Raw genomic sequence first — 19,617 nt, 5'->3', positions numbered from 1 at the left:
CGGACATTGCGCAAAACCTATAGCATCGAAATTAAAAACATCTACAGGAAAGCAGTGAACCAATTTCATAAACTAAAACATACCGCCATAAAAAATCATATAGCTAACCAAAATTAAATTATCAGATAACTCCACTAAAGAAGTTTTTTAAATTGTCCAAAACTTCATGAAATCAGAGACAAAGAAAAGTCACATCACCCAGTCTGATATTCTCTGAAAATCTTTAGATCTTTTTCCAAGAAAGAAATCGAAGATATATATCACTTGTTCACTGAGACTGAGATCCCGAAAACACCTTTATCCCCACCCACAGAAACATGGTCAGACTTTAGCCCGATCAGCCCTGAATCCTCCATTAATCTACTGCAAAAAATGTAATCCGGCTTCCTCTTGGATCCCCTCCTGGCAAGGTTTTTCAAACTACTGGCCCATCTGATTAACCCTCCGTTAAATACGCTATGGAACGCATCCTTGAAAACGGGCACCTACCCGTCCGTTTGGAAAATGGCACTCATTCAAACTATTCTCAAAAAACTATTCTCAAAAAGAGAATGCAGATCCTGCTACACTAAAATGTTTTAGACCTCTCTCCTTACTGCCAGCACCAGCCAACGTTCTGGAGAAAGAGGTACAGAAACAGCTATCCAACTTTTTAGAAGCCAACCAGCTGTTGCACGATACACAGTCCGGATTCAGAGCTGGTTACAGCACTGAGATAGCACTGCTTGAAGTAGCTGAAACTATCCGAGAAACCATGGACAAAGGTTGCTGCGCAACGCTAGTGCTGCTCAACCTATCGGCGGCGTTCGATACAGTGTCCCATAAGATCCTCCCCGACAGGCTCAGGCTACTAGTGATTACTGGGTCTGTATTGGCCTGGTGTAACTCCTTTCTTGAGGGACGAGTCCAAAGAATAAGACTGCAACCACACGTCTAGTCGTCCCGCTCCCAGGTTTGTGGATTCCCACAGGGCTCGGCCCTCAGCCCCACCCTTTTTAATATTTACCTTGCCCCCCTTGCGCCACTCATTGAGCAACATGACGTTAGTGTCATCACATAAGCTGATGACACACAGCTGATGTTTTCTTTTAGAGATCATTCAGATGCAGCTTTTACGAAATTCAAGCACTGTCTGACAGATATCTCTACCTGGATGACCATAAACTGCTCGCGGCTTAACGCCGATAAAACAGTATTGTTTTTTAATCAATCACCGGCCCCCCGACCCGACCTTTGGTGGCCTCCAAAGCTCAATCCCCCCCATGCCCTGTCTCATCGGCAAGGAATTTGGGATTCAAATTCGACAATACACCGTCGTGCAATACCCAGGTAGGACATGTCTCCTCTACATGCTTTTGGAAACTAAAGGCACTTCGGAAATTCTTCCACCTCCTACCAATGGATTGCAGAAAAACTATTGTCCATGCATTAGTGACATCACAATTAGACTATGCTAACAGTCTATATCTGGGCTTACCAGCCTATCTGTTCAGAAGGCTGCAAACAATACAGAACGCAGCTGAAAGGCTCATATGAAATGTCATCATATCTCACCACATCTACGTATCTTACACTGGCTACCGGTAAGAAAACGAACAGAATTCAAGGCACTCACCCTTGCTTACAGAGCAATAAAGGGAGCTGGCCCCTACTATCTAAGAAAAAGAATTTATAAAATCACACCAAATCTAAGGTCTAATCACCTAAAACTTCTCGTCACCCCTCGCTTTGCCAAAGCCAGAATGAGCAGACGCTCATTCTCCGTCAAAACACCGGTTCTCTGGAATGCCCTACCCATACAAATCAGAAAGGCCTCCTCGGAGCCTAGCTTCCGTAAGCTACTAAAGACATGGCTCTTTAGTCTCCCGTAGATTCACGTGGGCCCCACTGTGCCGACCTCCTGCTCCACTTATCTCCACGATCAGAGCCGGGACACCCGTTGGGTGTAGCCGTGCGCTCTATAAGCTACATATTATTTTTTATTATTTACATGGTCTTCAAACGGTTATCCACTCTACACCCATTAACCTCCAGAAGTCCCAACTGCTGCAATACTTAATGGATTGGGCAACTTAAAAAAGACACAGGGGCGGGATTATACAAATGTTCAATAGTGCCTTTCCAGACCCAATAATGACCCAACTAAAAAGATGGTGGTCGACAGACTCAAGCTGGACTCGAGCTGGAATATACAGAAGAATGGTCCGAAAACTTCCAGAACCATGACAAATACCTGTCAGAAGCTAGGCTGAAATTTGGGTATTTCAAATTCATTCATAGATAGCACTGGACTGCCCACAGACTGACAAAAGCAGGGATTGCTACAGATTTAGTATTCTGGAGATGTAAGCAACAAGACAGAGACATGGTCTATATACTATGGGTATGTCAAAACCTAAGTCCTTCTTAAGAGGACATTTGGATGAAATTTAAAAATACCTCAACAATGACTGGAGAATTGGCTGGGTCAACAATGCTTTTGCATTTACTGCCATACCTGGAAATTATACCCCAGATGTGCCACTGGTCTGCCACATCCTTTGCAGTTGACAAATTGTGTGTTACACCACTGTAAGATGCCCCACATACCAACAGTTGAGGACTGGTTACAACAGATGTTTCAAATAGCAATGAACAAATAATCAATAAACTGAATGACCACCTATTCATTTTTGACAGGGTTTGTGGTCTACTAAGACACTGAAAAACACCACAATAGCAAACTAATGGCGCAAGTCCATATGAAAATTCAATGGTGTGACTTGAATGATGTGCTATGCTTAACAGATGTCCAACAGAACTTTAACAAACCCTTTCCTGTAATCGGTGTTTATTGGTTGCTGTTGAAAAAGGAAAGAGATGAAGGGGGAGCGAAAGGATGAGTGAGGGAGAGGAACTAGATCAAGTAAAAGTTTACATAACGCGGGAACTAACAGATAGATGAGAGTAACAAGGTTTCCATAAGAATCTTTGGGTGCAATCATCTAATTTCGTGGTGATGACCTAATAAATTAACTTACCTGTGGCTTTTTTTTCTTCCCTTTTCTGATACAGTTGGACGTGGAAATTATGTACACGATACAGGGGTGTTTTTTTTATTTATTAACCTAGGAGTCAAAATATAACTAAAGCAAAAAAAAAATACCTTTAGAAACTAGAGAGACCCTACAAATATTTTCTTATTGCTAGGCAGCAGTACGAAGACTATTGAGAATGTTTAGGAACCCAGTGGACAGATCAGCAGACAAGCACTGTAAATTGTATGATTGTTTCTACATTCCCCACATGACAAAATGATGTTATAGGCATTTTGTTCTCGTTGTTGCTAAAACAATTGTTATACTGTTAATGAACACCAATAAAAATGTACTATTAAAAAAAGACGCTCATTAGCTGGGCAACACTGAGGATGAGATTCTGGCCTCATTTTAAGGGCAGCAATTACAACGACTATGAAAACTCCAGCCAAAGGGCAAGCATTTACACACCAGCCAGCACATTGTTGCTAGGATCAAATACACTAGGCATGGTGCGGCCTGCCATTAATGCTTCCAATTACAGTGAAGACATACAGGTTATTGGAGCTACACAGAAGAAGCATGACAAAGCTCTCATGCAAATGTGTCAGCTGCTCGCTCATGCCGGTTTAAACTTGAATGCCGAGAAATACGAGTTGCAAAAGACAAAGTTAAAATTCTTATGCAAATATCTTTTGTGATGGGAGCATGACGCCTGATTCAGCTAGGGTGTAAACACTGTCAACTGCCAGTACCCCACAAGATGTTTCCATCTTGCGTTCAGTCCTTACAATGGCCAGCTATTGCTCTAGACAGATACAAGACTTTGCCACTGCCATTGTGCCATTAAATAATTGACAAAAAATATTATTTATTTTCTTTGGTCACATGAATGCGAGCTAAGCTTACAGAAAATCAAACAAGCTATTGAGTACACTACTGAAGTGGCATATTTTGATCCAATTGTTATTACAAGGAAACAAGGGCCACCCTACTTACACTGAACCAGGGAATACAATTTATATCAAAGGAAAGAACGGTTCCTGTAGACAATGTATGAATGATTAACAAGGACAAAGCATAATAGCAATCAATCAGTGGAATTAGGATGTTGTAGGAAAAACATACTTCAGAAACCATATACTGTTTTCACAAAATAGTATTGTATTTATCGAAGGTGAAATATCAACAGCGCTCAGTGTCCCAAGTGAAACAATAGAAACCACATACACATAGTGACCTTTTGAGAAAAATACCAAGCTTTCTTAATACATGAAAATGACCTCGTAATAATATCTATAAAGCGGCCATTATATTATTTTTGAAAAAAAGGCTGATACATCTTTATTCATAAGGTGAGCCGACAACGTTTCGACCCCAGAAACAGGATGTGTGGTTTCATCAGAACCAAAAGATAAAGGACACCTAAAGAGAAAGCAAATAAATAGAGGAATTACTCAAGCAGAGAAAAAGGGAAAGCAATTAAGCATGTGTAGAAACAATGAAGGTCAAAGCATACCTGATAAATCTCAGGCAAAGTTTGGTGGAATGCACACCACTAAAGTGAGGATTAAGGAGCATATAATACTCACATGAGGCCCAGATGGACACTTTATTAAAAAAAAAAATTTAAGAGGAAAAACTAGAATTAATTTCATGTCTAAATTACAATTGTAAATATTTCATTTATATAGCAAAACCGAAAATTCTACCCAAAATATTTTTTTTAAAACTATCTCAAACGGGCCTGGGATTGCCCCAGGGAAAAACGCATCACTCCAAAAAACAAGACCTCTATAGAGAAAATGGTGTGTGTAACTACTTTTCGCACCCACACGAATAAAATTCGCAGTCTAATATTAAAAAACTGCCACCTGATTGAAAGAATAGATCCACTCGAGAAACCCATGTTTGCCTTCAAACGTGGCAAGAACATTAAGGATTATTTAGTTCATTCTTCCACACAAAGCTTAAAAAACCCTCAACTAAGAATTTCAGAATCAACGTGAAGTTTTCCCCCTTTCAGAATATCAAAGATGAACCCTCAGTTTTCAGGAAGGTATTATTCTAAGAGGTTCAAAATTGTCATTCCAGAGAGTCCGCGACAACAGGTAATTAAAGTGGCCCATGCAGGATGAAGTGGAATTGTTGCTACCAAACGGTCTCTGTGAGGCCGAGACTGTTTCCACATCTCGACGAGAGAGTTGAAAGGGAATTAAAGGTCAGCCATCTGTGCAATTGCCTGTCATCGAAAACCACTTAACACTGTTAAACATGTCAAGAGTTGCCAATGCATGCACTGGAAGTAATTGCAGTGGACTTCTCTGGTCTTCATGACAACCGACATCACCTGATGATGATTGTTGATGAATATTCCTGTTTTCCATTGATCGAAGATCTCTCATCTATCACTCAAGATTAGACGGCATCTTCGCAACCTGGAGTGTTCCTGCGATTTTGAAAGTCTGACAATACCCCACCTTTCAGTCAAGAATTCAGAGACTTTCTCAATCATCTTAAATTGAAGCATCATAAGAGCAACCCTCTCTGGCAACAGGCCAATGGCCTTTTTGAATAGTTAAAATACTCTAAAGAAAGCCGTCCAGTGTGCCTTACTCGAAAAGCTTGACCCTAAGCGGTCTTTATTTCCACTCTTCGAGCTCACGGCTTGACTCCTAACTCGACTACACGTGAAAGACCTGCCACCTTGCCATGGCGATTAAGTTTCCTCAATGGACCAACAGAAGGGCAAATACAGAGGAAGAAAAATGCATTAAAGTCTAGGATTGTAAGAGGAAAATTAAGGCCTATGTAGACAACTACCGACATGCAAAAGAGGTCACGTCCACTAGCAGAGATCAAGTGTTTGTTCGTCTGCATAGCAAACTCAAGTCTCATGCTACTTTTGATGCTGAACCATTTCATGTCCAGACCAGCAAGGGACACAGGGTGACTGCCCAACGTCCTGGGAAGTGCATATTGTGAGAATCCCCACATTTCCTACATGTGGCTCATCAGGCACGGATGTCATTGTAGATACTGGGTCTGAAAGGACAAGTAAAGAACACTTGACTGCTGCTGTTTCTTCATCAGCAATATGAGTCATGGACATTTCTACTGTCTGTCCCCAGTTTCCGAAGACACAGACGGGGACATGTGATCCAAGCACCACAAAGACTCATTGAAGAGCTCCTATTGTACATATTTGTAAAAAATGTTATTATTTAATTTATTTAGCAGAGGGGGTGATGTAGTGTCGTGTGAGTTTGTAATGACGGAACCATTTTGGCTCCTAATGGACTCTGTAGAGCTGTAACGTCAGCAATAGAGCCTAGCAAAGTGAATGCAGGTTTAGAATGTTGAGTTCGGTGTTACACGAAGAAGAATAAAGACTTGTTCTTCTAAGCTGTGGCATAGTCATTGGCGAGTACTCAGGCTGGGTACGATGCTACAGTAGCCAAAAGACCGAAGTGATGCTTCTACAAATAGCTATTGGGAGCGATATCTTCTGATCCACGATCAGGAGGGTACTGCTCTGTGTCCAACTTGAAAATGTATAGGTGGGCACTTTTGTTGTTTCAAGCACGAAGGATTGCGGAGAGACAGCAAGAAATTGCTTCAGTAAGCAAACTGATGTCTAGTGTCCAGCCTGAGTAAGCATACTATAGCTCACCGTATATGGAGACAGCATTTTCAGCAGGAAGCCGTTTCCAAGAATCCAAACATAAGCAGCATGGGACATTTTCAGTATAAGGTCATGGAAATCTGAATTTTAACTTCTAAAATACTACTTGCAGATGAGGCACTATAACTCTCTAAACCAGTTTGAGAGTTTTTCATGCATGTTTTTAATGCAACATAAACATCTTTTCTAAAAAAAAAAAGGACTTTCATCATGCATTCTTAAAGTTTTTAGCAGGAAATCTTGCATATAAATTCCCAATTCCAGTCAACATAAGCCTTGCATGGCTCTGGACTATAATTCAGTAAAAGTGTATGACCTGTTTTTGCTATCACTAGCAAAAAACACTTCTGTTCTAGTAGTTCTGTTATATGTAAATGCGTTCAGCAGCAGGATCACAACAGGAGTTAAAAGAACCAATGTTTACTTACTGACTTACATCATATACGTTAATGTACACATCAATGTAAAAAACATGGATATAAGAGCATATAATAGAACTGCTACAGTAATAATCTGTCCAATTGTTGTGCCAACTTGGTGAAACACGTTTGTAGGCAGTTCCACAGGAAGGATTACTGGCAAAAAGAGCAAAGAAAAAGAAAATGAAGTGACCAAATCAGTAGCACACTCCTGTCAATTATTCTCCGTTTTGTATTCAAAGAGGAGTATGTTATGCATTGTAGGTGCACAACAACTGTGGGCATACATAAATCCAAACTCTACAACGTTCACACCAAGAAGCCCTCACAATTATGCACAAGCTACCTCAAATAAATAACTGAAAGGAATAGGCCAGCTCCATCCCCTTCTACTACCACAATGTTTTTGAGTTTTAATGTCCATCTTGATAGACTAATGATTAATTTCCTTGGGAAACATTGAACTATCACATGTTCTTACTGAATGGCCAGAACATTTTGTTCTTGGTTGTCTCCCAATGCATAATAAAAAAATGATCAAAAACCAAGTACAGACATTCGGAAGGTATTCAAACACCACCATGAAAAAACGGCATTCAACTATCGACCAGAGTTACTTTCCTTCACAATATGAGCACCACTTACAGTTAGTGTCAAAATGTTCGCACATGCAGGATACCATTTTAGGCACCAGATTGCGCAAAAACGGATCATCAAGCTCAGTTCCACCAGATTTCAGGATGCCCTCTCTACCTTCAAAATGCACGTTAAACAATCATTTCCAGACTATAACATCTTCAAAAAACACTGAACCTAGACAACATGCCTTTTGAGAGAACCACGTGAACATGATTGTACATTTTGACAATATCACTCTACTCTCATACAAGTCACACTTCATTAGACCATTATATTTTCATTTTATTTAGGTAATCAAGAAGGATCTGATTTTTGGCCAACATTTAACGTTAACTTACTTAAAATTGTTCAAGACATCGCCTCCTATCAAGGGCTTGGCACAAATGTACAGCTTTATATAGTTTAATATAATGCTTGGGAAGCTAAATGTAGTAAAACCTCTTCTCAACAATGATGTGTAACTTGAATTTTCAGGGCCTTTGTAGTTTCTGTCAGACATTGTTAACTTGACCCACAAGCAAGCTAGAAAGGAGACATTGCTAGCACAGACATACCGAGGCTTCCAGGAAGCAAATGCTCAGACTTCAATGTGAGATAAGCTGCGGAGCAGTTCACCTTTCCATAGGCATCTACCTACATCACAGCCACTGAAATGTTTCTGTTCAAATCACCTCTAAAATATTAGTCATCCATTTGTCATGCTTTAGCAATAAAGCCTCACAAACAGAACTGGTCTGTAAACGTAACTAACTACCCTCACGAACGGCCCAACCATAGCATAATTCAGTTATTCGTCGATACCCAGAATGAGGCACAGGTTCCAGGCTGACCCATGTCATGTTCGACAGTATCAGATAGTTATGGCTTTTTCACCTACAACAATCTGCCTGCTCAGACGTCACTGGCATGTAAAGTGCTACTAAGAAAAATGCGACCAATGGCTGAATTTGCCATACAACATTGTGCCATGAGGAAGCGGCATGTTTTATTTACAGATGGGGTGTGTGATTTCCATGTGATGCCAATCGAGCACCTTTCACACACATGAAAAGATCAATAAGTGTTTGACAAAAACAGTTATGTACAATCATATATCCATATACTTCCCTAAATATACATAAATACACACTTATTTGTTAGAAAGCGTGCAAACTTAATTTATAAATAGTGTTGTTTATATTATCTCCAAGCCAAAGAAAGGGAAATGTACCATGCACATACATGTATGGAAAACTGTTGAAGGGATGGTTAAGTAGGGACTTAAAGCGGAAAGCTGTGGTGGTAAGTCAGCTTTTACAAGTTGGAGGTATTGCGTAAATTGCAGACGCTTACTTTACCACAAAAGAAGCAGTTGGGTTAGGCACCAGCAAGGGTTTCGTATGGCTGTAAATGTCTGAACCTGGGAGGGAGGGCTGAAGTATGAGGGAATGTTCATGCAAGGTGAAATTTTAGGGGAGTGGAGACAAAAGGGTAAGAAGGGATGAGTCAGAGATGCACAGACTCACTCTGCCTGCGTTGAGGTGGACCAGTCCGAGGGATTCCAAGGTATGAGCCCTGCCAGGGGTAGGGAGCAGAATAGCTACCCTGTGCAGAAAACAAGAGGGGACAAAGTATAATAAAACAGAGAGAATAAGAAAAATGTAAGAATCCCAAGCTATACAATTGCCTTTCTTCTGAAATAAGGAAAAAACTGTTGGTAAAAGAGCTATTATTTAAAAGAAAAGACTAACAGTATTTCTCAAAACATAGAATTAAATACAATTTATTGGACATCTTGGACTTCATACAGTTTTCTGCATAACAGAAAAATCTAATTAACTGATTACTAGCTAATCAGTACATTCAAATATTTCAAGCTGCGTACTCAAAGAGAACAGAACAGAACAGAAAACAGTTTGAAAGAAAATACTGTGCTTTCCTCTGAAACCAAAATTAGAAACATATCAGATTAACAAAGTACATATGAATATATAGTAGGGGAAAGCTGAGCCTCTAAACCCTAGTGAGTCTATTAAAATAAAATGTTGAGTACCAAAAGTCTAGACTATGATGTTTCACACATAAATAGTGAGTTGCACAGACAGCACAATTCTACAAAAGAGAATGTATTCAATGGAGAAGTTACTTACCTTCGGTAACACCTTATCTGTTAGAGACATGATCTAGTCGCAGATTCCTTACCTTGTAACTTCCAGGCTTCAGGCTGGATCCGGAAGATTTATGATCGCAGTACCCCGGGTTCGTCGTCATGGTGATGTCCGAGTCCATATATGTGCCACCCGGCACGCTGACGTCAGTACTTTTCACGACTTTCCACAGCAGAAGCACGAAGCCATGAAGTGACTGACCATGATGTGCCAAAACACAACTAGGGCCCTGAAGGGAAACAGCCCTGACACTAAATCAATCCGCAGTACAGGAAGGATGGGTCGGTAAGGAATCTACGGCTAAATCATGTCTCTACCAGATAAGGCGTTACTGAAGGTAAGTAACTTGTCTACCTGATAGAGACATCTAGCGGCAGAATCCTTACCTTAGATCAGATACCCAAGCAATATCGTACCCAGAGGAGGGACTGCTGAAAGGTTTCAGACTAAGAAGTCCTGCAAGACAGAGCGGCCAAAGAGGCCCTCCCTGAGGACTTGAGAATCCAGGCAGTAGCTCCTGGCGAACGTGTGCAGAGATGCCCATGTGGCAGCTTGGCAGATGTCAGAAACGGGGACACCAAGCTGAAGAGCCGTAGTGGTTGCCTCCGCTCCAGTAGAATGGGCCCTAAGGCCTTCAGAAGTTTGTTTCTTCGCAAAGGCGTAATATAGTTTTATGCAGAGGATGACCCAGCGTGAAATTGTCCTTTCTGGACTGCTCGCCCCTTCTTTGCTCCAACATACCCTATGAAAGGTTAGTCACCCGGGAATCTTTAGCGCAAGCAAGGTAGAAGGATAATGCTCATTTTGGGTCCTGAGGGTGGAGACGCTCCTCTTCCTTGAAAGGATGCGAAGGTGCATAGAATATGGTCAGTGTAACAGATTGAGCCACATGAAAAAGGTGTTACTACCTTAGGAAGAAAATATGCCCTAGGGCAGAGCACTACTTTGTTCGGAAAGACAATCGGGTTAGGAGGCTGAGAAGACCGTGACTTCAGTTCTCTCACCCTCCTGGCCGAAGTTATTGCCCCTTAAAAGGCTGTTTTGATAGTGAGCAACCGGAGGGGAAAATTGTGCAGAGGTTGAAACTGTGCCACATTAAAAATTTAAGGACCAAATTAAGGTCCCATTGGGGCATAATAATAAAAGGGGAAGGGAGGTGGGGGGGAGAGATGGGTAAGCCCCATCAAAAATCTCAGTACCAAAGGTGATATAAAAAGTGATGGCTGATCTGGCAGCCGATGAAAAGCAGATAGGGCCAAAAGGTAGCCCTTCAGGGTACACAGCCAGAACCATGCTGGGCCATGGAGAGGATGAAAAGAAGAACATCTTATAGAGAGGCAGAAGAAGGGTCAACAGACCATTCTGTACAGTATTTTCAAAATGTTTGCCATCAGAAGGCGTATACTGACTTCGTGAAGAGATGCATTGCTACCAGAAGATCCTCCCGAAGAGGTAGCCTGACCGGAGGATCGATACTCATTTCCAGAAGCTTTGGATACCAGACTCTCCGTGCCCAGTCCGGAACCACAAGGATTACTTGGGCCTGGTCGCTCCCTGTTCTTGAGCCGTCTGGGCAGGAGTGGTATGGGTTGAAAGGCGTACAGGTCTACGCTCCACTTGTGATGAAAAGCGTTGCTGAGCGATAGTCGCCTTGGAAACTCCAATGCTTAAACCTACTGACATTAAACATTCTCTTCAGAGGCGAACAGATCTAAACGAGGCGAACAGATCTAAACGAGGCGAACAGATCTAAACGAGGCGAACAGATCTAACCAAGGCTCTCCCCATTGATTAGAGAGACCTTGCACCACCTCCGGATGGAGACGTCACTAGTGATCTGCAGGGCACCGGCGGCTACATTTGTACAAGCTGCCATACTGATAACCGGCCAGACGCTGAACCACCAGGGAAATGCCCTGCTGTTCCAGCCATGTCCAGGGGTACGGGGCCTCTTGACAGAGGGTCCACAACCACACACTGCCCTGTTTGTTGCAGTACCACATGGCAGTAGTGTTGTCTGTGAACACCTGAACTAGCCTTCCCTTGAGGAAAGGTAAAAAGGCTTTGAGTGCCAACCGGATCGCACGAAACTCGAACAGGATGATATTTAGCTTGGCTTCCGCCAGAGAACAGAGTCCTCTGATCTCCACCTCTCCCATATGGCTTGTAAAATCTGGGTGGGAAAGGGAGAGGGGTCAGCCACTGACCCAATTGCGGTTTGTCAACCACCACCGCAGGTCTTTCGTGGTTACCCGCAACATCTGAACTAGGTAAGTGAGATTTCCCTGATGCTGTGCCCATTGGAACTTCAGGTCCCACTGCAGAGCCAGCATGTGCCATCTGGCATGGTCCACTAGCAGGATGCAGGAGGCCATGGGGTCCAACAGCCTCAGAGTCATTCTCACCAAAATCCAGGATAGAGGCTGAAATTTCGGTATCATCGCCTGATTATCCTGGACTCGCCGCTCATGAGGATAATCCTGAAACTGCACCGTGTCCAGAACTGCTCCGATGAAAGGGAGCATCTGAGAAGGAGTCAAGTGTGACTTTGGCAAGTTGATAATGTACTTCAGCAAATGCAAAATGTTTGCCGTAGTCTAGAGGTGGGAGACGACTGCTTGGGACAAGCCCGAATTCCACAACCAGTCATTGAGATAGGGGGAAGACTGGGGCCCCTGATCTCCGCAGATGGGCTAAGACCACTGCCATCACCCGAGGGGCATTGGTTAAGCCAAAGGGGAGCATGGTAAACAAAGTGCTTGTGGTCCACTGTAACCCCAGATAGCGATGATGGGCTGGCAGGATGGGAATATAGAAATAGGTGTCCTGAAAGTCCAATGCTACCATCCAGTCTCCCGGGTCCATAGCAGACAGGACCTGAGCAAGGGTGAGCATCATGAACGTCTCCTTTCTGAGGAAACAGTTGAGTGCCCTGAAGTCTAGGATAGGATGAAGGCCTCCAACCTTCTTAGGAACCAGAAAATAGGGGCAAAAGCAACCACTGCCTATTTCTGGTCTCTATAGCTCGCTTGGCCAAGAGAGTCTTGACATCCTCGTGATGTAAGGCAAGGTGATCCTCCGTCAGTCGATCGTAAATTTAAGGCATGGAGGGAGGGATAGTCTTGAAGGGGAGGGAGTAGTCCCTTGGACTATTTGCAGCACCCACCTGTCCGAGGTGATATCTTGCCTGTGGTGGAGGTGATGGTGCATCCTGACACAAACTGGACGTCCATGACCCGGAAGGATCGGACTAGGAAGACTTTGCGGTGGAGGAGGGGTTTGTGGCTTGACTCGAGTTCTGGCCACCAGACCCATAGGGTCAGGGTGAACCGAGTATTCTGCCCGCAAAGGTTGCTGAACTTGCTGGGCCCTCTGGTTGGAATAGGGTTGGAGCGCTTGGAAACCCCTTCCATGATGTAGTGAGGCCTATGGACTTGGCTGTAGCCAGTGAGTCCTCAAACCGCTCAAGCGCTGCGTTTGCGTGGTCTCCAAAAGAGATAAGAGACACCAAAGGGCATGCTCAATAGATTAGCTTGGACATCCTCTGAAAAACTATATGTCCTCAGCCAGGCGTGGCGCCTTTCCGCCACCGTCGAGGAAATTGCTCTTCCTAGCAAGTCTTTTATGTCTAAGCCACAGCGTATGGCAAACTTTGCTGCATCTCTCCCGTCTGAAGTAGCTTGGGAGAGGAGAGCCCGGTCTTCCTCAGAGACTCTTGGCAGCACCTGCGCAACCGTATCCCATATTGAATGGGAAGAACAGCCCAAGAGGCATGCTTTGTTTACCGACCGCAACACCAGGCTGGCAGAAAAAAAGATCTTCTTGCCAGCCTTTTGGATTTCTTATCCGGGGGAACAGAAGGGAAGTCGCCACGGGAAGTGGATGCTTGAACCACCAATCTCTGTGGAGTGGGATGGGATGGGATGGGTGGGGAGGAAAGCTGGGTCGCCCCGTGCAGGGCGTTTTCGGCAGGCATAAGTTCTATTCGCAGAAGCCCCTGTGCTGGGCTTAGACCAGGTGCCCAGTAGAATATCTGTCATAGCCTAATTGAAAGGCAGCAAGGGTTCCGAGGAGGAGACATCCGGCTACAGGACCTCCGACAAGCCTTTAGCCTTGACTGTCACTGTAGGAAACTGCAGTACCAAGACCTCTGCAGCCCTACGCAACACCATTGCAAATGAGACTCCCTCCTCCGTAGCCAGGTTAGGGGGAGACAGCATGCCAGAATCTGGAGAAGTGTCCAGGCCATTGGCATCACCCAGGTCCTCATACCAGTCCAGGACTTGATTGGGTTGAGGGATTTCTAAGGGATCCCGCTGCCCCTCCCAATCATCATCATCCATTCCTAACCCTTCAGAATAGAGCAGGTTGAAGGGCATGGAGCCGTAAGGCTCCGTCTACGCCGGTCTCGGCGTCGGTGAATGCCAGACCTGCGACATGTTATCTGGAATGACAATGTGGGGGGCTCCACCGGTGGGCGCCGGTGATGCAGAGGGTCTTGACGTTGGACTTAGCGCTGGGGCAGGTCTTAGAGGTACGACCGGCACTGGTCCGTATCCAGGGACAGATCCAAGAGGAGGCTGTGGACAGATCCGGGGGCACAGAACCGACGGGATCTCCTTAAGCTGACCCTGCAGGACCTGAAGACACACCAACAGGGTTAGACTGCCCAAATATGGAGCATATTGTGTCAAAAAATTATTTTAGTTGGGTGGGTGTCACTCCCAGCCCCAGAAAGGGAGGAAAACAAGGAGCCTACCTAGGTACCTGCTCCACAGAGTGAGGCCTCAAACACCGAGGCTGCTCAGTCTACTCTCGCGACGGACAGGGTGAAGTCGAAGCATGCTTTGACTTCTTGTGCTTTTTATGGTACTTTTTACCTGACCGCGACGTCTTCAAGGAAGAAGACTTTGACCCCACCCAGAGAAGTGCTTGGACCTTCCCCCTCAACTGGGAGAGAAATCAACGAGGCAAACTCTGTGGCGCTGACACCGGGCCTCAATTAGCTTTAGGACAGCTCCCTCAAAGCCTTAGGCGCCATGGTCCGGCAATTGGAGAACAACTTTGTGTCGTGGAGGCACTCCAGGCACCAGAGACACAACAAATGGGGGTCCGTGAACGGAATGGTGCGGTGACAGGCGCGACATGCGCAGTCGACTGACGCCACCTGTCAGCGCGCAGAGGTGCTGCTATCAAAAACCTTTCGGATCCAGCCTGACTCCTGGAAGTTCAACGGTAAGGAATCTGCGGCTGGATATCTCCATTAGAGGCACATTTTTTAACACTTCATAAAAGCATACTATAATATGTATTATAGATTTACCCTATTGTTATTTATAACACATTCTCAGAATGAAACAATTATTTGGAACTCAACATTAAATACTGTTTAACAAGCCCACATAAATGATGTATATGCCATTCCTAAGTAGCCACAGGGAAAATTAACGCAGCAGAAAAAACTATTGCAAAACGATTGTTATTTTGCCTATTACATTTCAGTAACCCACACACTGATATAGATGACACTGCTCAATCCTACCAGGTACAGATTAGATTCTGAGAAGCTAGCAAAGACTGATGCACTTACTTCTGATAAACCTGCTTCTAAAACAAGAAGTTCATGATGAAGCTCTCATTTACAAAGACTGGACAAATGCACTGTGTTAGAGAAGAAATGAGCAATCTCGGTCCTTCAGTAGATTTATTTTATCCATTTGCACGTTTTGAAAATGGATTTGGAACTTAAAAATAAATAAATAAACCCAGCACACAGGATCTTGCAAGTACACAAAAAAACGTAATTTTAGAATCTGGACTTTTATAACTGCATCTATACATCAGTGAAATCTCTGTACATTTTATTTAAATTTGATACATTATTCTCCTAAAAGGAGGGTATTTATTATCTGCATTATTTTGAAAATCAACAATTTCTTCTACATCAATACATTAGAGATTGAAGGCAACATATTGATTTTAATAGTTGTCCAGCTTAAACTATTAGAATTAGCCAAGAATGGCGAATGTAGTGCTTTTTTCTATGTTTCCAAAGATTTGGTTTTTCTCATCGTTTAGAACTCCTGAAGGTTATAATAAATAAAGCCAATTAGTAAGCACTTACAAATTTTACTAACCCGCTTTTGTTGTAAAAGTATGCGTGGTAAAAGCATATAAAATGTGATGCCATGCGTTATAATGGCATTGCGGAGTCATGGTGGATGAGAAATAAAAGTACGCGGAGTGATGGTATGCAGAAAGAAAGATTTGTAATAATGGGGGTTTATCGATAGAGTCAAAGATAGGCTGTCATGAAATATCTTTTCATTGCCTAAAAGGCTCCACATATTAGATGGGTCCACAGAAACGAAAAGTGGGTTAACAGTTTAACCGATTCTCAAATCCATTTTAGTTATCTCTGTGTTTTTCCACATTGTCATCTTTTGTAAAGCAACAAGAAGAGGCTGAGGTTCAGCTTGAACAATGGTACACACTTCAGGCCTTTCAAAATGTCAGTCTTACGAAGGCTGATTTGTGTTAAAATACAATTACAGTGAACTGCTGCCAATAGGGGAGGCCCAGAGAGGCCGATGAAAAACCAGACGAGAAAGCAACTCCCTCAGATGTGAAATTATAAAAGAGAGAACAATTTCCATCATTTAGATTTGGGGCTGAGTTCCTAATGGCACAGAAAATGTGGTCAACAGGCGTGTGAGCAACACTTGTCATAATAGCCATCTCCTCAATACAATCTTATCAGATGTTACAGTGCTAGAGAACAAGGATAGCAATTCGAACAGAAGGACAACTGTGTAATGTAAAACACCTTAGAAAAAGGCTTTTTACTTTTCATACATTTACATATGGTCCTACTGCAGTGCAATACTTACATATTTAAAGAGGACAAGCTAAATGCCATTGGTAATCAGCCTGCATATCATTCTAGTACGGTGCAAAATCATTTACATACAATAGTATCATTTCTTCCGTAAGAATAACACACCTAAACCATATCAAATGTGTAATTAAAACGGCATATGTTCACAGGCAGAAATTCATATTAACTCAGAGAAAATGAAACCAACAACAGTAATGGCGATTTGTTAAAGGGTAATGTGAGAAGGAAAAAAGTGTAACCTGCAGTTTTGATTACAACACTAGCAAGCATTGGCTAAGCCAATAGGTTTCACCTATGGGAGAGCTATTGGCTTTGTCAATTTCGTTTAGCCATATTGTACAGTAGCACAGCTTAAAAGTAGCATTAAAAAAGGGCTATGATGTAACCAGTGCTGACAGCGAGGGGCAGTGATACATTTTCGCAGTAAGGGATTATTCTCGATCTTCATTAACAAAGTTTCATTATCTTGAGTCCAAAGTGAAGTTTGCCTTGTTGGCCTCGCATGAAGATAGACCCAAAAAGACCATGTACAGCAGGGAGCGCAGCACCGTCTGTATCTTTGTAGCATATTGAAACCCGCTGGCATAGCTTTTGGGCCTTTTTAGGTTTTGCCTAGCGAAAGCTGCGCTCTGCGCAGCTTTTCGCGCAGGCGAAATCCTGTTGAGAACTGTAGGGTGCTTTGGGTCGGCCCTCGTCATTGATTGGCTGGCTCCGTAAACGGAGCCTTGCCATTGGACGAGGGGCCTGTCCGTCAATGCCGGACCAGACACGGGGGCGTTCCTGACATTCTTTGCCTTTTGCCGACGTCACGCGACGCCGGGAACGCCCCCGAGTCTGGTCCGGCATTGCCGGCACCTCCCTTGCTCTACTGTCATCACCACAACACTGCGCCCATTTTATCCCAAGCTAAACACTCGGAGAGGCGCAGTGACCGGGTCTTTGAAGGCCGCTCTCCCAATGAAAACAAGTTTTCTCTCCGAGTCAGCACGAGCAGGAAGACGAGCAGCGCGCCTCCCAGCTGGCCTCTCGCATCAGCATCCAGAGCTGCCCTGCGCGGTGTGTAGCTTCAGTGGAGCTTCAGAGTGCAGAGTGGAGCTTCAGAGTGGAGCTTCAGAGTGGAGCTTCAGAGTGGAGCTTCAGAGTGGAGCTTCAGAGTGGAGCTTCAGAGTGGAGCTTCAGAGTGGAGCTTCAGAGTGGAGCTTCAGAGTGCAGAGTGGAGCTTCAGAGTGCAGATTCAGAGTGGAGCTTCAGAGTGCAGAGTGGAGCTTCAGAGTGGAGCTTCAGAGTGCAGAGTGGAGCTTCAGAGTGGAGCTTCAGAGTGGAGCTTCAGAGTGGAGCTTCAGAGTGGAGCTTCAGAGTGGAGCTTCAGAGTGGAGCTTCAGAGTGGAGCTTCAGAGTGGAGCTTCAGAGTGGAGCTTCAGAGTGGAGCTTCAGAGTGGAGCTTCAGAGTGGAGCTTCAGAGTGGAGCTTCAGAGTGGAGCTTCAGAGTGGAGCTTCAGAGTGGAGCTTCAGAGTGGAGCTTCAGAGTGGAGCTTCAGAGTGCAGAGTGGAGCTTCAGAGTGGAGCTTCAGAGTGGAGCTTCAGAGTGGAGCTTCAGAGTGGAGCTTCAGAGTGGAGCTTCAGAGTGGAGCTTCAGAGTGGAGCTTCAGAGTGGAGCTTCAGAGTGGAGCTTCAGAGTGGAGCTTCAGAGTGGAGCTTCAGAGTGCAGAGTGGAGCTTCAGAGTGCAGAGTGGAGCTTCAGAGTGCAGAGTGGAGCTTCAGAGTGCAGAGTGGAGCTTCAGAGTGCAGAGTGGAGCTTCAGAGTGCAGAGTGGAGCTTCAGAGTGGAGCTTCAGAGTGGAGCTTCAGAGTGGAGCTTCAGAGTGGAGCTTCAGAGTGCAGAGTGGAGCTTCAGAGTGCAGAGTGGAGCTTCAGAGTGGAGCTTCAGAGTGGAGCTTCAGAGTGGAGCTTCAGAGTGGAGCTTCAGAGTGGAGCTTCAGAGTGGAGCTTCAGAGTGGAGCTTCAGAGTGGAGCTTCAGAGTGGAGCTTCAGAGTGGAGCTTCAGAGTGGAGCTTCAGAGTGGAGCTTCAGAGTGGAGCTGTGGAGCTTCAGAGTGGAGCTTCAGAGTGGAGCTTCAGAGTGGAGCTTCAGAGTGGAGCTTCAGAGTGGAGCTTCAGAGTGGAGCTGCAGAGTGGAGCTGCAGAGTGGAGCTTCAGAGTGCAGAGTGGAGCTTCAGAGTGCAGAGTGGAGCTTCAGAGTGCAGAGTGGAGCTTCAGAGTGGAGCTTCAGAGTGGAGCTTCAGAGTGGAGCTTCAGAGTGGAGCTTCAGAGTGGAGCTTCAGAGTGGAGCTTCAGAGTGGAGCTTCAGAGTGGAGCTTCAGAGTGGAGCTTCAGAGTGGAGCTTCAGAGTGGAGCTTCAGAGTGGAGCTTCAGAGTGCAGAGTGGAGCTTCAGAGTGCAGAGTGGAGCTTCAGAGTGGAGCTTCAGAGTGGAGCTTCAGAGTGGAGCTTCAGAGTGGAGCTTCAGAGTGCAGAGTGGAGCTTCAGAGTGGAGCTTCAGAGTGGAGCTTCAGAGTGCAGAGTGGAGCTTCAGAGTGGAGCTTCAGAGTGGAGCTTCAGAGTGCAGAGTGGAGCTTCAGAGTGGAGCTTCAGAGTGGAGCTTCAGAGTGGAGCTTCAGAGTGCAGAGTGGAGCTTCAGAGTGGAGCTTCAGAGTGGAGCTTCAGAGTGCAGAGTGGAGCTGCAGAGTGGAGCTTCAGAGTGGAGCTTCAGAGTGGAGCTTCAGAGTGGAGCTTCAGAGTGCAGAGTGGAGCTTCAGAGTGGAGCTTCAGAGTGGAGC

At 44.5% G+C, this 19,617-nt stretch overlaps 1 protein-coding gene across 17 annotated transcripts in view; it reads right to left on the bottom strand.

Annotated features, from left to right (window-relative positions):
• The window catches only part of CCSER2 (coiled-coil serine rich protein 2), a 556,848-nt gene that overhangs the window by 62,946 nt on the left and 474,285 nt on the right, over positions 1-19,617 (bottom strand). For 3 of the 17 annotated variants that reach the window (XM_078643288.1, XM_078643287.1, XM_078643286.1), the window contains exon 12: positions 9,266-9,344. The exons of the other annotated variants lie outside the window; for them this stretch is intronic. In XM_078643288.1, coding sequence (XP_078499414.1) covers positions 9,266-9,344 — 79 coding nt within the window. The remainder of the gene's footprint in view (positions 1-9,265; positions 9,345-19,617) is intronic. 17 annotated transcript variants of the gene reach the window in all.

The sequence above is a fragment of the Lissotriton helveticus genome, chromosome 5_1 (genome assembly GCF_964261635.1).
Source record: "Lissotriton helveticus chromosome 5_1, aLisHel1.1, whole genome shotgun sequence".
In the NCBI taxonomy this organism is placed as follows: Eukaryota; Metazoa; Chordata; class Amphibia; order Caudata; family Salamandridae; genus Lissotriton; species Lissotriton helveticus.
The sequence above is the reverse complement of the archived record's forward strand: the minus strand, read 5'-3'. Positions and strand labels throughout refer to the sequence as shown.